The following is a 16,125-nucleotide window of genomic DNA, read 5'->3' as shown; positions in this document are numbered from 1 at the left end:
TTTTTAATTAAAAGACAAGAAAAGGAAAAGTGCTAGTGTTAGTTGGTTAAGTGCAGGCGAAAAAGATGAGTCTTTAGCTGTTTCTTGAAAATGAGTAAAGACTCAGCTGTACGAATTGAGATTGGGAGGTCATTCCACCAGCTGGGGACAGTCCAGGAAAAGGTCCTTGAGAGTGATTTTGAACTTCTTTGGGATGGTACCACAAGGCGTCGATCACTTGCAGAGCGCAAACTTCTGGAGGGCACATAAGATTTAACCAATGAGTTTAGGTAAGTTGGTGCCGTGCCAGTGGTCGTCTTGTAGGCTAGCATCAGTACCTTGAATTTGATGCGAGCAGCTACTGGTAGCCAGTGTAACCTGATGAGGAGCGGAGTAACGTGAGCTTTCTTTGGCTCATTGAAGACAACCCTCGCTGCTGCATTCTGAATCAATTGCAGAGGCTTGACAGTACATGCAGGAAGGCCCGCCAGGAGAGCATTACAATAGTCCAGTCTGGAGAGAACAAGAGCTTGGACAAGAAGTTGGGTTGCTTGCTCTGACAGGAAGGGTCTAATCTTCCTAATGTTGTATAAGGCAAACCTGCAGGACCGGGTAGTTGTAGCAATGTGGTCTGTGAAGCTTAACTGATGATCCATCACAACTCCTAGGTTTCTAGCTGTCCTCGAAGGAGTAATGGTTGATGAGCCCAGCTGTATAGAGAAGTTGTGATGAAGCAATGGGTTAGCTGGAATCACCAGGAGTTCTGTCTTCGTAAGGTTAAGCTGAAGGTGATGGTCATTCATCCAGCTAGAGATGTCACTCAGACAGGCTGAAATGCGAGCAGCTACCGTCGGGTCATCTGGTTGGAATGAGAGGTAGAGTTGGGTGTCATCAGCGTAGCAGTGATAAGAAAAGCCATGCTTCTGAATGACAGATCCTAATGATGTCATGTAGATGGAGAAGAGAAGTGGTCCAAGTACTGAGCCTTGAGGAACCCCAGTAGCAAGGTGGTGTGACTTTGAAACATCACCCCTCCAAGACACACTGAAGGATCTGTCAGAGAGGTAGGACTTAACCCACAGGAGTGCTGTTCCAGAGATGCCCATCTTTCTGAGGGTGGACAGGAGAATCTGGTGATTAACAGTGTCAAAAGCAGCAGAAAGGTCCAGTAAGATGAGTACCGATAAGGTCCAGTAAGATGTGTACCTGACTGCAATCACCACTCAGTCATCAACACGTGTCGTAGCCATGAATTATTACACAAATGTTCAGTAAATGCATGAAGAGGTATGCCTAGGCTAAATATTGTTTTATAAAAACACAGTTTTTTATATTTTTTTATTAATGATCTTCAGTCTTCACGGACCATCGGGGGGGTTAACCAGACGGTTACACGAGTTCCACCAATCAGATGCATCACTGTGGGATTGTTCAGGATTGTGCATAATGAAGTTCTTATCCAAGACATCGTGAATAAAAGGCATTTATCTCAAAACAAGGTTAGTGCCCCATGAACTTTTGCCGTTTATATGAGCATATACAATCGCTTAGTACAGCCGTAGCTGGTTTTAAGTCTACCATGTATGGTTATGTTTTTATGGCTTATACCCCAACTGGCAATGCAGAAATTGCATTGAATTCTTACTTTCGTCACCGGCTGTGGGCGGGACTGTGATACTCTATAGAGTAGACTTAAAACCAGCTACGGCTGTACTAAGCGATTGTATATGCTCATATAAACGCCAAAAGTTCATGGGGCACTAACCTTGTTTTGAGATAAATGCCTTTTATTCGCGATGTCTTGAATAAGTACTTCATTACCCACAATCCTGAACAATCCGACAGTGATGCATCTGATTGGTGGAACCCGTGTAACCGTCTGGTTAAACCCCGCGAAGGTCCATGAAGACTGAAGATCATTAATAAAAAAATAAAATAATAATAAAAAAAACTGTGTTGCGTTTTTGCATGGTAGACCTATCAGTGCAATCATGATCTCCTTGCCTGCCATGATGGCTTTTATCAAGGAGGGAAACAAAAGTGTTCAAAGGGGCGAAATCCACTTCAGATCGGGTCATATAGTTGAGTGTAGCATGTCCGAGGGTCAGCTTGTGGGTTTTGTAAGGGCCAGCATGAGGGACAAGACCTACAAAGTTTTGGTGAGTTTTGCAGGGAGGTTGGTAATGTTAGTTAGCATTATTGTTCCCTTTAGCTAGGCTAACTGTAGCCTTCATATGGTGTGAATCATATCAAGCATTTTATGATGCCACTGTCAAAACAATATTTAGCCTAGGCATACCTTTTTGTGCATTTACTGAACATTTGTGTAATAATTCATGGCAACGACACGTGTTGACGACTGAGTGGTGATTGCAGTCAGGTACAAAGCACTGCACCATTGCTGACGTTATCGTTAACTGCTTTCACACACACACACAATATAAAATACACGATGATGAATATACAATTCAATACACAATACCTATATAAAACACTTTATTTACACGATTAATACTGAAAGAACTGCTATTAACTGCACATTCAAATAAAATTAACTGGAGGAAAAAGTTTGCGCGGACGTCATCAGATTTGGAAGTCGCTCAAAGGGCTCTTTCGCGGTTGTGGCTTCAGTCGACTTCAGTGAGGCGCGGTGGTTTATGGGATGAGTAACGTTAGTTCCTTCGCTCGGAAATGAAAATATGTACACAGTCTTGTACCTTTTTTTTGTATTTTCTCTTCGTTTTTTCACTCGAAATGATATGTTGTATGCTTATGAGTTCAGCCGTAGCTGGTTATCCTCAGACATGCTCTAAAACTCTTTAGATACGGATTTTCCAAAACGTCAATGGGAAAAATGAATGGGAAATTTTCTTCCGGCACCTAAGCTCTCTCGGGCTGTGGGCGGGACTGTGATGCTCTATATAGTGAAGAGCTGAAAGTGAAAACACCACGCGTGCTTCAGTGTGTGTGTGTGTGTGTGTGTGTGTGTGTGTGTAGTAGAGCACACATTGAGCGCTCATTCACAGAGACATGTAGAACAACACCTTTAATATTCACAGACACTAGTCCATATCGAGATTTGATTAAATGTACAGCCCTACTTTTGATTTATTCATTCAAAAATGGGCAAATTCCGTGACGTTCTGCTTTATACAGCAAGTTCCATTTGTGACTAAATTCCGCGATTCAATCCCTGTCACTTTGCAAACACAGACGGGGTGAATTTATGAATGAAAGTGTGAAAGTTCTCACACAAAACAAAGTTGTTACGTATCCTCACGCTTTTTAAAAGTGGTCTAACATATCACGTAGTAGACTACACCACAGTTACGTTAGTTAACGAAACAACGTTCTTCAACCTGATATTTATCATCTCAAAGTCAACATTACAACTATGCTAGCACTGTGCCTTCATTATAGATTCATTTCTTGATAGATAGATAATCCATTTTTACCTCTGTCCTCCTGTGTCGACTCCAGGTTCACTCGCATGAAGTCCAGAACTGAAGCAATGTGGCAGTTGACTGGATCAACATTGTGTACCACACACCATTTGTCAAAGACACCCCATTTACCAGCATAAGTCTGTCTGGTGGAGGGAGCCCTAGCACTAAGAATGGTATCCATAACCTCCGGCGACAGCCCTGTGTTCCTCAGTTGGTACCCCTCAGGGGCCAAACGTGAAGATTCCACAGGTCGGGCCTGGGATAGAATATCGTGTCCCCTGCCTGAGACAGAAGGTCCCTCCTCTCTGGAATCGCCCATGGCGAGCCGTTGAGGAGAGATATTATCTCCGAGAACCATACTCTGTTCGGCCAACGTGGCGTTATCAGCAAGAGGCAAGACCTTTGTTGGCGAACTCTGGCTAGGACTCCCGGGAGCAGAGAGACTGGAGGAAATGCATACAGGCGCATTTTGGGTCATGAGTGCGCCATCGCATCCAGACCCAGGGGGGCTGGGTGACTCAGAGAGAAGTAGAGGGGACATTGCACTGTCTGATGGGAGGCGAAGAGGTCCAGCTCTGCTTCGTAAAATTTTCTCCAAATCTGTTTCACTACCTCCGGGTGGAGTTACCATTCCTCCGTCGGTAGTGCCTGTCTGGACAGTAAATCTGCTCCCACATTCAAATGTCCTGGAATGTAAACTGCCCTGAGTGACAGGAGCCTGTCTCTCTCCTTGGACGAGGAACATGTTCTATGGTCTCTTTTCCCAAAAGAGTCTGTAGCTATTGAGACAGTACCTGTATCAGCTCCGGTTTCACGGAAGTGGAGACCACGCCGTTGAAACGTGGAGGCTGACCAATAAATTGGTTCCTGTATCCTATCCGTACTGTGCTCAATACCCCCGCAGAAATGCCCGCCAGACGTTCCACGCTGCCAGACTCTCTGAGAGTGGTACCAATTTTAACACTTCCTTTTAAGGGGATGTTGTATGTTCCGTGTCCTGAACGACGACAGGAAACACGGGAACATCTAACATCTTGCTGGAAAACCACCGCCCCCCAAAACACAAGAAGTGGCGGGGATGGAGGGGTTTTGTGAGGGGAAGGGGCGAACGCTCCCTTGTGGGCCTAGAGCCACTAGCTCGGTGCCTTGAATCGGCGGACTGGGAGGGGAAGACCGTGCTAGCTGCTCTAGAGACCTCCGTAGAGGTAGTGAGCCTCTTAGCACTGCTAGTTTCCAGGGGGTAACTGAGAGAAGCGCTCGCTGGAGATCGCTGCGCCCTGAAACACCGGCAGGGTTGGCAGAACGATCTCCTGAGGGCACTGAGGAGAGACGGACACCATGAATATGGTGTCAATGGCCCCTCCCCTTGAGACAAATCCATGTCTCGACGAAGCTCAGCGTCCGCTTCCTTGTGTGCCAAGAGCCACTAGCTCAGTGCCCTGAAGTGGCGGAGAATCGCTCGCCGGCGTGGCTCGACGAAGCTTAGTGCACCTAGAGCCACTAGTTCGGTGCCCTGAAGCGGTGGACCGGCAGGCGACGACCGTACTATCTGCTCTAGAGACCTCCATAGAGGTATTGACCATTTCCTCGTGTGCCCAGAGCCACTAGCTCAGTGTCCTGAAGCGGCGTACCGGCAGGGGACAACTGTACTAGTTGCTCTAAAGACCTCCGTAGAGGTAACGAGCCTCTCAGCACCGCTAGTTTCCAGGCGGTAACCGAGAGTATCGCTCGCCGACGTGGCTCGACGAAGCTTAGTGCGCCTAGAGCCACTAGTTTAGTGTCCTGAAGCGGCGGACCGGCAGGGGACGACCGTACTAGCTGCTCTAGAGACCTCCGTAGAGGTAGCGACCGCTTCCACGTGTGCCCAGAGCCACTAGCTCAGAGCCCTGAAGCGCGGACCGGCAGGGGACGACTGTACTAGCTGCTCTAGAGACCTCCGTAGAAGTAGCAAGCCTCTCAGCACCGCTAGTTTCCAGGTGGTAACTAAGAGAATCGCTTGTCGCTGTGGCTCGACAAAGCTTAGTGAGCCTAGAGCCACTCGTTCGGTGCCCTGAAGCGGTGGACCGGCAGGGGAAAACCCTACTAGCTGTTTTAGATACCTGCGTAGAGGTAGCGACCACTTCCTCGTGTGCCCAGAGTTCCTTGTGTGCCTAGAGTCACTAGCTCAGTGCCTTGAAGCGGCGGACCGGCAGGGGATGACTGTACTAGCTGCTCTAGAGACCTCCGTAGAGGTAGCGAGCCTCTCAGCACCGCTAGTTTCCAGGTGGTAACTGAGAGAATCGCTCGCCGGTGTGGCTCGACGAAGCTTAGTGCGCCTAGAGTTACTAGTTCGGTGCCCTGAAGTGGCGGACCGGCAGGGGACGACCGTACTAGCTGCTCTAGAGAGCTCCCTAGAGGTAGCCACCGCTTCCTCGTGTGCCCAGAGCCACTAGCTCAGTGCCCTGAAGCGCGGACCGGCAGGGGACGACTGTACTAGCTGCTCTAGAGACCTCCGTAGAAGTAGCAAGCCTCTCAGCACCGCTAGTTTCCAGGCGGTAACTAAGAGAATCGCTTGTCGCTGTGGCTCGACAAAGCTTAGTGAGCCTAGAGCCACTAGTTCGGTGCCCTGAAGCGGCGGACCGGCAGGGGAAAACCCTACTAGCTGTTCTAGATACCTGCGTAGAGTTAGCAACCACTTCCTCGTGTGCCCAGAGTTCCTTGTGTGCCTAGAGTCACTAGCTCAGTGCCTTGAAGCGGCGGACCGGCAGGGGATGACTGTACTAGCCGCTCTAGAGACCTCCGTAGAGGTAGCGAGCCTCTCAGCACCGCTAGTTTCCAGGTGGTAACTGAGAGAATCGCTTGCCGGTGTGGCTCGACGAAGCTTAGTGCGCCTAGAGCTACTAGTTCGGTGCCCTGAAGTGGCGGACCGGCAGGGGACGACCGTACTAGCTGCTCTAGAGAGCTCCCTAGAGGTAGCGACTGCTTCCTCGTGTGCCCAGAGCCACTAGCTCAGTGCCCTGAAGCGGCGGACCGGAGGGGGACGACTGTACTAGCTGCTCTATAAGCCTCCGCAGAGGTAGCAAGCCTCTCAGCACCACTAGTTTCCAGGCGGTGACCGAGAGAATCACTCGTTTCTGAAAAGAATGTTACATGTTACAGATTCTCTGAAACTGGGGAGAGTAGGTCTCTTAACCGAGGACGCGGATTCGGGTGAGAGATACCTCGCAAGCGTCTCTTCAACCCGAGGCATCTCCAAATACCCCCTTAACTTTGTATCCACGATAGTTGAAAAAGTCAATGTCGAGGGACCAAAGATGCTGGAAGTATACGGTTTGCTCCATGACTTCGACAGTCTCATCATGGAGGTCAGAAACCTATCCTCCAGCTTACTAAGTTTGGGGGTCTCTTGTTCGCGTGGCCAATCAAGCTGCAACCCCACCGCGCGAGTAACCTCTCGCAAGAGTAACACTCATAGGCGGGCTGCTCATGGCCCGAAAACCCAAGAGAAATAAAATCCTTCTCTTAAACCGAAGAAACACCAGAGAGGAAGCGTGGATCCGGTGATACCGCAAGCGAAAAGGGGAGAGCCTGTCGCTCGCTCGTCACGCAGATCCGTACAAGAGCCCTTCAAAAAGGTGGGTGCGGTCTGAAATAGCTCAGACGAGCACGAAGCATCTTCACTGAGAGCAGTTCACAATGCTCGCACTCGCCCGTCTCTAAAGCTAGAACCGCGTGCACTTCCCCCAAACAAACAAAACAGTAATCATGTGCATCCAGCTTATGGATAAGTAGAGTATGGAGGAACACAATACTTACCATTTCGTTGGCTCATCCTACGAAGGAACACAATACTTACCTGTTACTGACGCACACATGCACAGAATGATCTGAAGACAAAAGACTTGATTGATGCACCTGTGGCGTATCTTTTTATAGCCCCGGGTTGCAGGCGCGCGCCCCGATGACGTCATCAACCGAGGCTATATCACCACCGGGTCAATTCTATCGACGTGTTACACACATTATTCACAGCTGGTCACGATTAAGACGTTTCTCAATGCGCTGAGCAGCGCAGCATCTCGTTCCGCTTTCTCAGGGAACAAGGTTACAGTAAAGTAACCGGGACGGTTCACTCGCTTCGTGGCGCTCTCGGAAAGTTTAAAAACAAATCAGTCTCTTCTTGCCGCTCTGTCGTCCTCTGGTGCTGCTGCATTCACTGCAGTCGGACATTGGAAATTCGCGCTCGTAAATTTTCAAATTGGCCATAACTTTTAATTCATTGCTGCCTACTGGGGTGGCAGCTGGGGTGGCAGGGCTTTCTTTTAGGGTGGCATTTTCCACCCCATGCCACCCCGGTAGATCCGCCCCTGGTCCAGTCAAAGCAACAATAATACAGTAACTCACATTTTGATTCTCAGATTCCATTTTTCAAATAGCTATGGAGAAAATTAATTCCAAATTTAGTATTACATCACTTGCTCACCAATGGATCCTCTACAGTGAATGGGTGCCGTCAGAATGATTCAGACAAGACCACATTGGAGAAAGCAATATTATTGATAAAGGAGACAATGGTTTAAGTTGAATGATGAATTTGTTTATTGCAAACACACAGCTTTTCACTTCACATTATGGTAATTAATGTACTGGAGTCATGTGGATTATTGTGATGTTTTTTATGAGCTGTTTAGACTCTCATTCTGACGGCACCCATTCAATGCAGAGGATCCATTAATGAGCAAGTGATATGCTAAATATCTCCAAACCTGTTCCATTGTAGAAACAAACTCATCTATATCTCGGATGGCCTGAGGGTGAGTGCATTTTCATTGAATTTCACTAAAACTAAAAAAACGATTTCTTTAAAGTGATCTGAACCAAATCTGAACAAAGTCACCATTCACGTGGAACAAAAACTTGTTGAGGGTCAAATAAAGGGTAAATAAATGATAAACAAAATGCCTATATCAGGGATTAGGGTTCGAGCTAAACTCTGCAGGGCAGTGACCCTCCAGGACCTAAGTTGCCCATCCCTGGCCTATATAGAAGACCTCAGTGGGGGAAAAAATATAGTGATGGTTGATCATTTCTTTCAGCAGCAGAGGGCATCTGCTATCCATAACAAACAATGTGAAAGCTGAGTTTTTAACAGCATTCATCCAGACAAACTCTACTACACATTAAAACACGCTATAGCTTTACTAGGTAATCATTAACCAGTAATATGAAGTGTACGCAAATTTCTGAGGAAGTTTAAGCTTTTTTCTGTACCCTGTCGCGTCTAATAATCAGATTCGGTGATCCAGGTCTCTAAATTCACCCAAACACTTGCGTAATAATCATCATCTGGAATCAGAGATCCCGAAATTACATGAACAAACAAGCTGTGATGACGATGTGGATGCGTGCTTCTCATAACCAATCGCTGTGCGATTTATGTTGCATCCATGCAGCTCTCAAAATGTAAATGAATGACGTTGGCAGGATGAGCACACAGAGGCGCTAACAGAGCATTCAACAGTTCCGCTGCAGGTCAGATGCACGCTCGAGCTGGACGGACTGATCTAAACGGAAGCTGCGTGAGTTTAACGGGAGGATATACTCAATAAAGTAACATTCCTGTCGCTTCAAGAAGAGAAGGGGCGAAATAAAGGTATGTAACATGTATATAGCCTATACAGTATAGTATTGTGGTCTATTACAGTTGGAAAATAAAGTGTGAAAAAGAAAACCATAATAGCTATGTGCTATATTTCTACAAAGTAGTAGTAGTAGCAGAACAAATAATTAGCCTCGTCTCTTAAATTGCATTTATTTATTTATTTATGTATTTTGTATTGATCAATGCATCTGTGACTAAATTCAATTTGGTCCCTTTTTTTAGAATTTTGTAGGTTATGTTATTGTCTTAGATTTGCCCTGATGGAGTTGCATATTAGTCATATGAAAGTTTTTTGTCTCTTAGATATATTAAATTATAGCTACTGTAACAATGAAAACAAGACTTAACTTTTAACTATGTGTTAGACATGTTCACCAAACACATTAGTAAAATCCTTTAACTTTATTCTTTTTCCTGTTGATTTGCTTCATGAAACTCTTTTGATCTGTCCACTGCCCTGTGTTTCTCCCTTTTTGTAATATCAAGTATGCACAGTGGTTCTGAAAATAAAAGCTTATGTGTGGTAATCATAAATCTGTTAGATTTCTAGGTTTTAGCAAAATACCTAACTCACTCTAACCAATGTCTAATAATTATCACAATGATGTCCAGTTTCACAAAAATGAATAAATTAATATATAACTGACATAATGACAGTCATCCAAAGATTTGATCTCTTCAAGGACGGGGACTGTCAGTAGACAACACTTTTACCAAACTTTTTTTTTTTTTTAAATGGAATGACCATAAAATCTAAATATGATGTCATAATTCCCACAACATTCTTCAAACTCGGCTGTTGCATGTTAGGTCTAGTCTACAGTAACTTACCTTGATGCATGAGGTCTAGAGTATATTTGTTTACACACACAAATGTGTGTGTGCTTGTATCAGCGCCCATAAGCAAGTGGTGAAACTGACAAAAAATTACTTTGAAATAATTAAAACACAGTGCCAAAGGCCTCTCGTTGCCAGATGATTTTCGGATTGCCAGCACAGACGTTACCATACATGCCAAATCATGTCTAGCCCTTTTGTGAGTTCACTGAGAGCAGTTATTTTATGATTATTATTCTTGACAGGTTACAGTTAAGAATGATAAAAGAGGTTTTCAGGATTTTAAAAATGTCCCACTGGTGAACTGATCAAGGGACAGTGTAATATACTAGAAGGCATGTTTGTCTGTTTTAAAGGGCGTGAGTTAAGCTGCCTCAATATTCACCCTAAGCAAAGCCATAATTAAAGGACAGCGCTAAGTAAGAGGATCTGTCAGTATTGTTCTTCTAATGACACCATATTATAGACATAAAACACATTGTATTCAACAGCCTCACCATTCTTTGTAAAATACCACACAAACAATTTGAGTCAGCATGCTCCTAATATCTTTTCTCCACAGAAATCTGTTTAATATTCTCTTTCACACTCTCCTTTTCATTTACTTTTCCTCTCATCTAAAAACTTACAATACAGTTATAAAAAATTGAGTTGTATAGCCTATAATAAACTTCAGGAAGAGCATCTTGACAGTTCACCCAGAACTCCCCATCATTGCAACAGGTTCAGCTTCTTTCTAAAGTAAATGACTTCTCTAAATTATTTCTTCACTTGTTTTTTTAGCATGCCTTTGTTAGTGTTATTTTAGCATTATTAAGTATTTGTTTGTATTACTACTTTAATATTTATTAATATTTCTATTTTTATGTTTTGAGTTTTCATCTTAATTTTAATTTGTTTTAGTAATTTTGTTTGTAATTTTGTGCTTTTGTCATTTTTAAGATTTTGTTTTTCTAAAATTCAATTTAGATTTTATTTGATTTGATTTCAGTTTTAGTAATTTTATTACTTTACCTTCAGCTGATTTTATTTCAGTTCGCTGCAACATTTCAAGTTTTAGTTCTAAACATTGAAGTTTTCACCTAATAACCTAATATTTATTTCAGATTTATTTCAGTTAATGAAAACTATTTTCTTTAGCCAGAGCAATCTGATCAATTTGGGTCTCATTGTCAAAATAACGTGAATATTATTATTATTTTTTTGTTTAGGTCTTTGTACTATCCAGCCTTTAACTGTTGAATAATTGAACAGAATTTGTGAGTGTGCGTGAGCGTGAGCGTGAGCGTGGGTGCACTAGTGCAGTGGTTCCCAAACTTTTCCATTCCACGACCCACCTAGACAAGTGTAATATATTTCACGACCCACCAAAATATTAAAAAAAAAAAAAAACAACGAGTGAAATTACTTTAAACCTAATCTTACTTAAAATTTTTATGACAGAAATTAAGTATTTAAGAAAAATAACCATTTTATTTTAGAGTACAACTGAAAATTTCACTACAAATTTACAAGTTTTAATTTTTGTTTACTGGCGTTAAAATATGTAGTGTCCATAAAAACGTGAAGCAGGCTCACTCCAGTGAAGTGTGATCTGCGCTGCTGTGTTTTGTTGCATTCATGATCCTTCCGTGTGTGTCGGCGAGAACGGAGCACAATCCAACACTTTTTTAGAAAAGCATAAGAAGCAAAGCAGAACTATCTAAAACAGTTTGGAGATTAAAATAATTGTGAAATAGGTAAAAAAAGACCGATTGAACCTTTTAATGACATTGCTCTGAGACCTTCAAAACACGCAACGCACACGGACTTAATTGCAATTTGAAAATCACACTAAGGATATTGCAGTTCATTATTAATGTTGGTGGGCTATATCGTTGTGATGAGTGGGTTCCCAGTTCCCGCCTCCTTCTTCCTGTGATTGTGAAGATTTTAATGTTTTACACTGGTGCCGAAGCCAGGGAGGAAGGAGGGGCGCGCTGCCGAAGATCCTTCGCCGCTGGGGTGAATCCGCAGTGCCATCGAGCAGGGCGAAGGAGTCTGCCGCCGAGGGTGCTCGATGTGGTGGGCTGGAGTGAGTTGCCGGGGGGGGGGGGGGCGAACTCACTCCAGCCCACCGCCTCGATGACTCCTTCGTGGAAAGAGGTGGGAACCGGCGGACAATCAAACAAAGTTTTAATAACCAAATAAACACAAAACAGCGCGACAGCCCCTCTCGGATGACTGCCGTGCACAAATAAAAAACAAACACAAAATAAAACCCAGGCCTGGTCCTCTCTCGTCCTTCACTGTCATCGCTCCTCTTTTGTATCTTTCCGATCTCCTCCGTGGTTCTTGAGACCGGTGAGTGTTGCTCATTTCCCAATCACTCCACCGGCCTAGCTCTGTTCCCATGGCACTAGGCCCCGCCCCACTCGTCACATTCGTGCAGCCCTAGACTGAACTGTGTTAGTGTCTGTGTGTCATTGAAACGCAAAATTAGCTGCAGCCAAGTGACTTTGTGCGACCCACCTTGTTCCATTCCGTGACCCACGAGTGGGTCGCGACCCACAGTTTGAAAACCCCTGCACTAGTGGGTTGGCTTATCTGTTCACAGTTTTATTATCCTTCAGCATTCCACTATGACTTCTGTCTTTTCAATAGACTACAAAAAGGGTCAGTTCCTTCAGACCACTATCAGCTGAATGAGTTTGATGAAGGCCTTCTTCATTATTTTACCATGCTTCATATTTGCACACCCACCTGCAGACACCAGTGTTGTCCCTGTCACACTGCAGCCTGGAGCAAAGTTTAGGTGGCTTGTTTGGTTGTGTGCATGCTGTTTAAACCATGACAGTCTGAAAGGAAGATAGGACGGGATTTTTTTTAGGGATCACGAACTAAACAAACACGCAAATGCTGCAACTGACTTGTTGGAGCACAGATTTAGATCAAAGTGTCTTTTTTTTGTAAAAGGAATAGTTTAGGCACAATGAAATTGTGTGATTATTTACTCACCTGCTTCCACCCTGTGTTTTTCTTTTTCTGTGAAACCCAAAATATGATGTTTGGTAGAATTTCTGGGTGGCTATTTTCCATAAAAGAAACGGTGGAGGGTTTATACTGCCAAGCTGTAACTAGGACGAAAAAGCACCTTAAAAGTAGTACCATATGACAAATAGTCATATGGATAAAAAAAATTTGTTTGTTTTTTTAAATTATTCATTGATAATACTCCTCTCCTTTAATTCAGAAATTACATGTTTGATGCCAAATTCCATTAATGTTTTAATCATGATAATCAATAAAAAATTAGCTTTTGTGTTTCATGGAAGAAAAAATTAGACTGGATTGAAATGACGTTATAATAACTATTCCTTAAGTATTGCTCAAGCGTATGTATTTGTGTGCTAGTGTTATGATCCGAATGTTCTCATTATGATACAAAGTTTCGAACAACATATACACTACCGTTCAAGTAGTGGGGTCAGTAAGATTCTACTTTTATTCTGGAAGGTTGCATTTAATTGATCAAAAGTGACATATTAGAATGATGAAGGATCATGTGACACTGAAAGCTGGAGTAATGATGCTAAAAATTCAGTTTTGCATAACAGGAATAGATGAATTTCATGCTGATTTATGTTTTATTTTACCATTAGAATGACAGATATAATGAACAACCCAGAACACAGTCGGGAAGACTTCACTGTGAGTGACACCGCAGAGCAAGGCGTTTCATTTCAGGTTGGTATCTAATCTTTTCATTGGTCAGTTCACCACAACACTCTCATGTCGTTCAACCCCATAGAACTTTCTCGCATTTTCAAAGAACATCTTTTTCTTATAATGAAATTGAGTGAGAACTATCAGCTTCAAAACACACACACACACAAAAACATAAAAAATGTCTATATGACTCTTTTGCTATATCCCAAGTCTTCTGATGTCATGCAATAGCTTTGTGTGAATAATTGACTGGAATTCAAGATGTTATTTGCTGAATGTCTTTCATTCAAAGCTAGTGTATGGACAGTTTTTTGATGTTTTGTCAGCCCTTTTGTTGCTTGACAGCCCTGGTCTACTTTCACTTTCAATATATCAAAAACAGCCAAGTTATTCTTCAAAAACTCCCTCTTTTGTTCCACTGAAAAATGAAAGTCATACAAGTTTAGACCAAATGCGTGTTGAGTGTAATAACAGATTTACATTATCGGGCTGAACTATTCCTTTAAGCCAATAAACTGGCTGTAAGTGGAACATTCAGCATCTCTCTTACAGATAAAATCTATCATCCTCCATTTTCAGATTTTCCCAGACACACAGGAGCGCCACCCCAAGGTGTTCAAGCGCTTGCCCTCCATCGTAGTGGAGCCCACAGAGGGAGAGGTGGAGAGTGGAGAGTTACGTTGGCCTCCAGATGACCTGAGAAGCACAGACCCTTCCGGCCAAACACACACACCCATGTCCGCTTCACAAACCCAGATATCACACAGCCAGAGTACAGGTGTGTAAGACAATAATTCAGGAAAAAGGTGTGTATTCTCTCATTATTGGTATTAACAATAACCCACACTACAGTGTGCAATGATCTAAAGAGGAACAAATAAATATACACTTCCTGAAGTCTGCTTATACAGTATGTGTTTCAGTTAAGAGAAGTTCATTTATAAATTAATTGCATGCATTTTCTCCCCTCAGATGAAGTCAAGTGCAGCAGCCTGGAAACATCAGGGGCAGCTGAGCATAACTGAAATCTAATAAATACGTTAATAAATAAGTCTATCATTATCACAAGTCTTGGTTCTCACAACATTTTCTCACAAAGCAACACAAGCAGCCAATCTGGCAGACAGGTGTGAATAAGAAAAGAGCTCACAATGCTACATCTAAGCACTCTTCATAACACATTCATGGCTTTAAAAAGACACTTGAAAGTCTTTTGTACTTTTTAAGATTAAACTTGTGATACATTTTATCCGTGGAAAGTGGCTTTAACAGTCTTACATTCCCTTCAGACTTGAAGGCTTAGTTTGTTTTTCCTGATGCAGAAATTCTGGTTATAAAACTGCTGCATCCATGTACAGTATTCTCTACATTTATGTCTGAGAATATACTGAAAATGTGTAGAATATGGATGACATCCAAAAAAAAAAGAAAAAAAGAATTTTATGGGCAGTTGAAAAATATGAATGTGCAGAATATTGTTCAAAATAAATTTATAAAAAACACAGTTCCTGGATCTCAAGTAAGAAATGTACGGTCAGATAGCCAGTATTGCCTTATGTTTTGACCAGCTGATTATATTAGTTCACTTAATACATGGCTACTTATCAAATAAATGTATGTACAATTTTGATTTAATTAAATTAATTTAATATGTGAGAAATATAAGATCATAAAGTGATACAAAATAGTATTTGGACACTTTGCAAATATTCAAAATAGTATTTGGACACTTTGCATATCCAGTCCAATCTAGTGAGAGATGTATTGATTTGTTATTATGCCCTGCTCTTTGATATATCATAGAAGCCTGTGAATGCATAGTCTAAAAAGATTGCAGTGACCACTGTGAATCTTGCATTTATGTGAAAATGATTCATTACATGCTCTGCGGCTGAAAACTTTATGCGAGGAGACCCCATCCTCTCTTCACACTATCTGGCTGAGGCTTGTGAGGAATAACTTCTGCTGAACTTCAAACATGTCTGTCTGTCAGTCAGCCTGAGGACAAGGACTTCCTTATATCTCAAATGACTTTCTGCAGACTTGAAATTATTAGAGGCGTTTGTGCACATACACAATATTTTCAAACAACTGCAAGAGTCCCACACTGGATTCCAAACAGAGACTGCTTTTGTAGACAGCTCAATTCAACCTCTGGCTACCAGCATTGTGTACTATTACTATTTTCTGTCTTGGGGTTAGGAATTCAAACAGACACCTATCCTTGAGTATTATAAAACTAGTTTGAACCGTACAACAGGCATGGAAGATAAGCCAAATAATGCTGGGAAATACTGGGGAGGCCAACTGTGATATTGTGACTGTGAGTATTGCACATACTGTACAGGCATAAATCACTTCAATTAACATAATCTCTATTTTAACAATAATAGTTAAGATGTTGTAGTAATACTGATTCTTAAACCACTTCACAATATACATTGCACTCATGATATTTTCTTAATATCTAAACCCCATAGTGAAACTGCATTGATGTGTATCAATGTGTATAGT

General features: G+C 42.7%; 1 protein-coding gene across 1 annotated transcript; it reads left to right on the top strand.

The window, feature by feature from the left end:
* Nucleotides 1-8,880: 8,880 nt before the first annotated feature.
* On the top strand, nucleotides 8,881-15,313 carry LOC132110903 (protein LBH-like). The gene is made up of 4 exons (XM_059517989.1): nucleotides 8,881-9,057; nucleotides 13,545-13,629; nucleotides 14,191-14,389; nucleotides 14,584-15,313. The coding sequence occupies exons 2-4, from the start codon at nucleotides 13,546-13,548 to the stop codon at nucleotides 14,634-14,636; spliced, it is 336 nt and encodes a 111-aa protein (XP_059373972.1). The 5' UTR covers nucleotides 8,881-9,057; nucleotide 13,545; the 3' UTR covers nucleotides 14,637-15,313.
* The last annotated feature ends 812 nt before the right edge of the window (nucleotides 15,314-16,125 follow it).

The sequence above is a fragment of the Carassius carassius genome, chromosome 30 (assembly GCF_963082965.1).
Source record: "Carassius carassius chromosome 30, fCarCar2.1, whole genome shotgun sequence".
Classification (NCBI taxonomy): Eukaryota; Metazoa; Chordata; class Actinopteri; order Cypriniformes; family Cyprinidae; genus Carassius; species Carassius carassius.
This window is presented reverse-complemented; position numbering and strand designations above follow the sequence as displayed.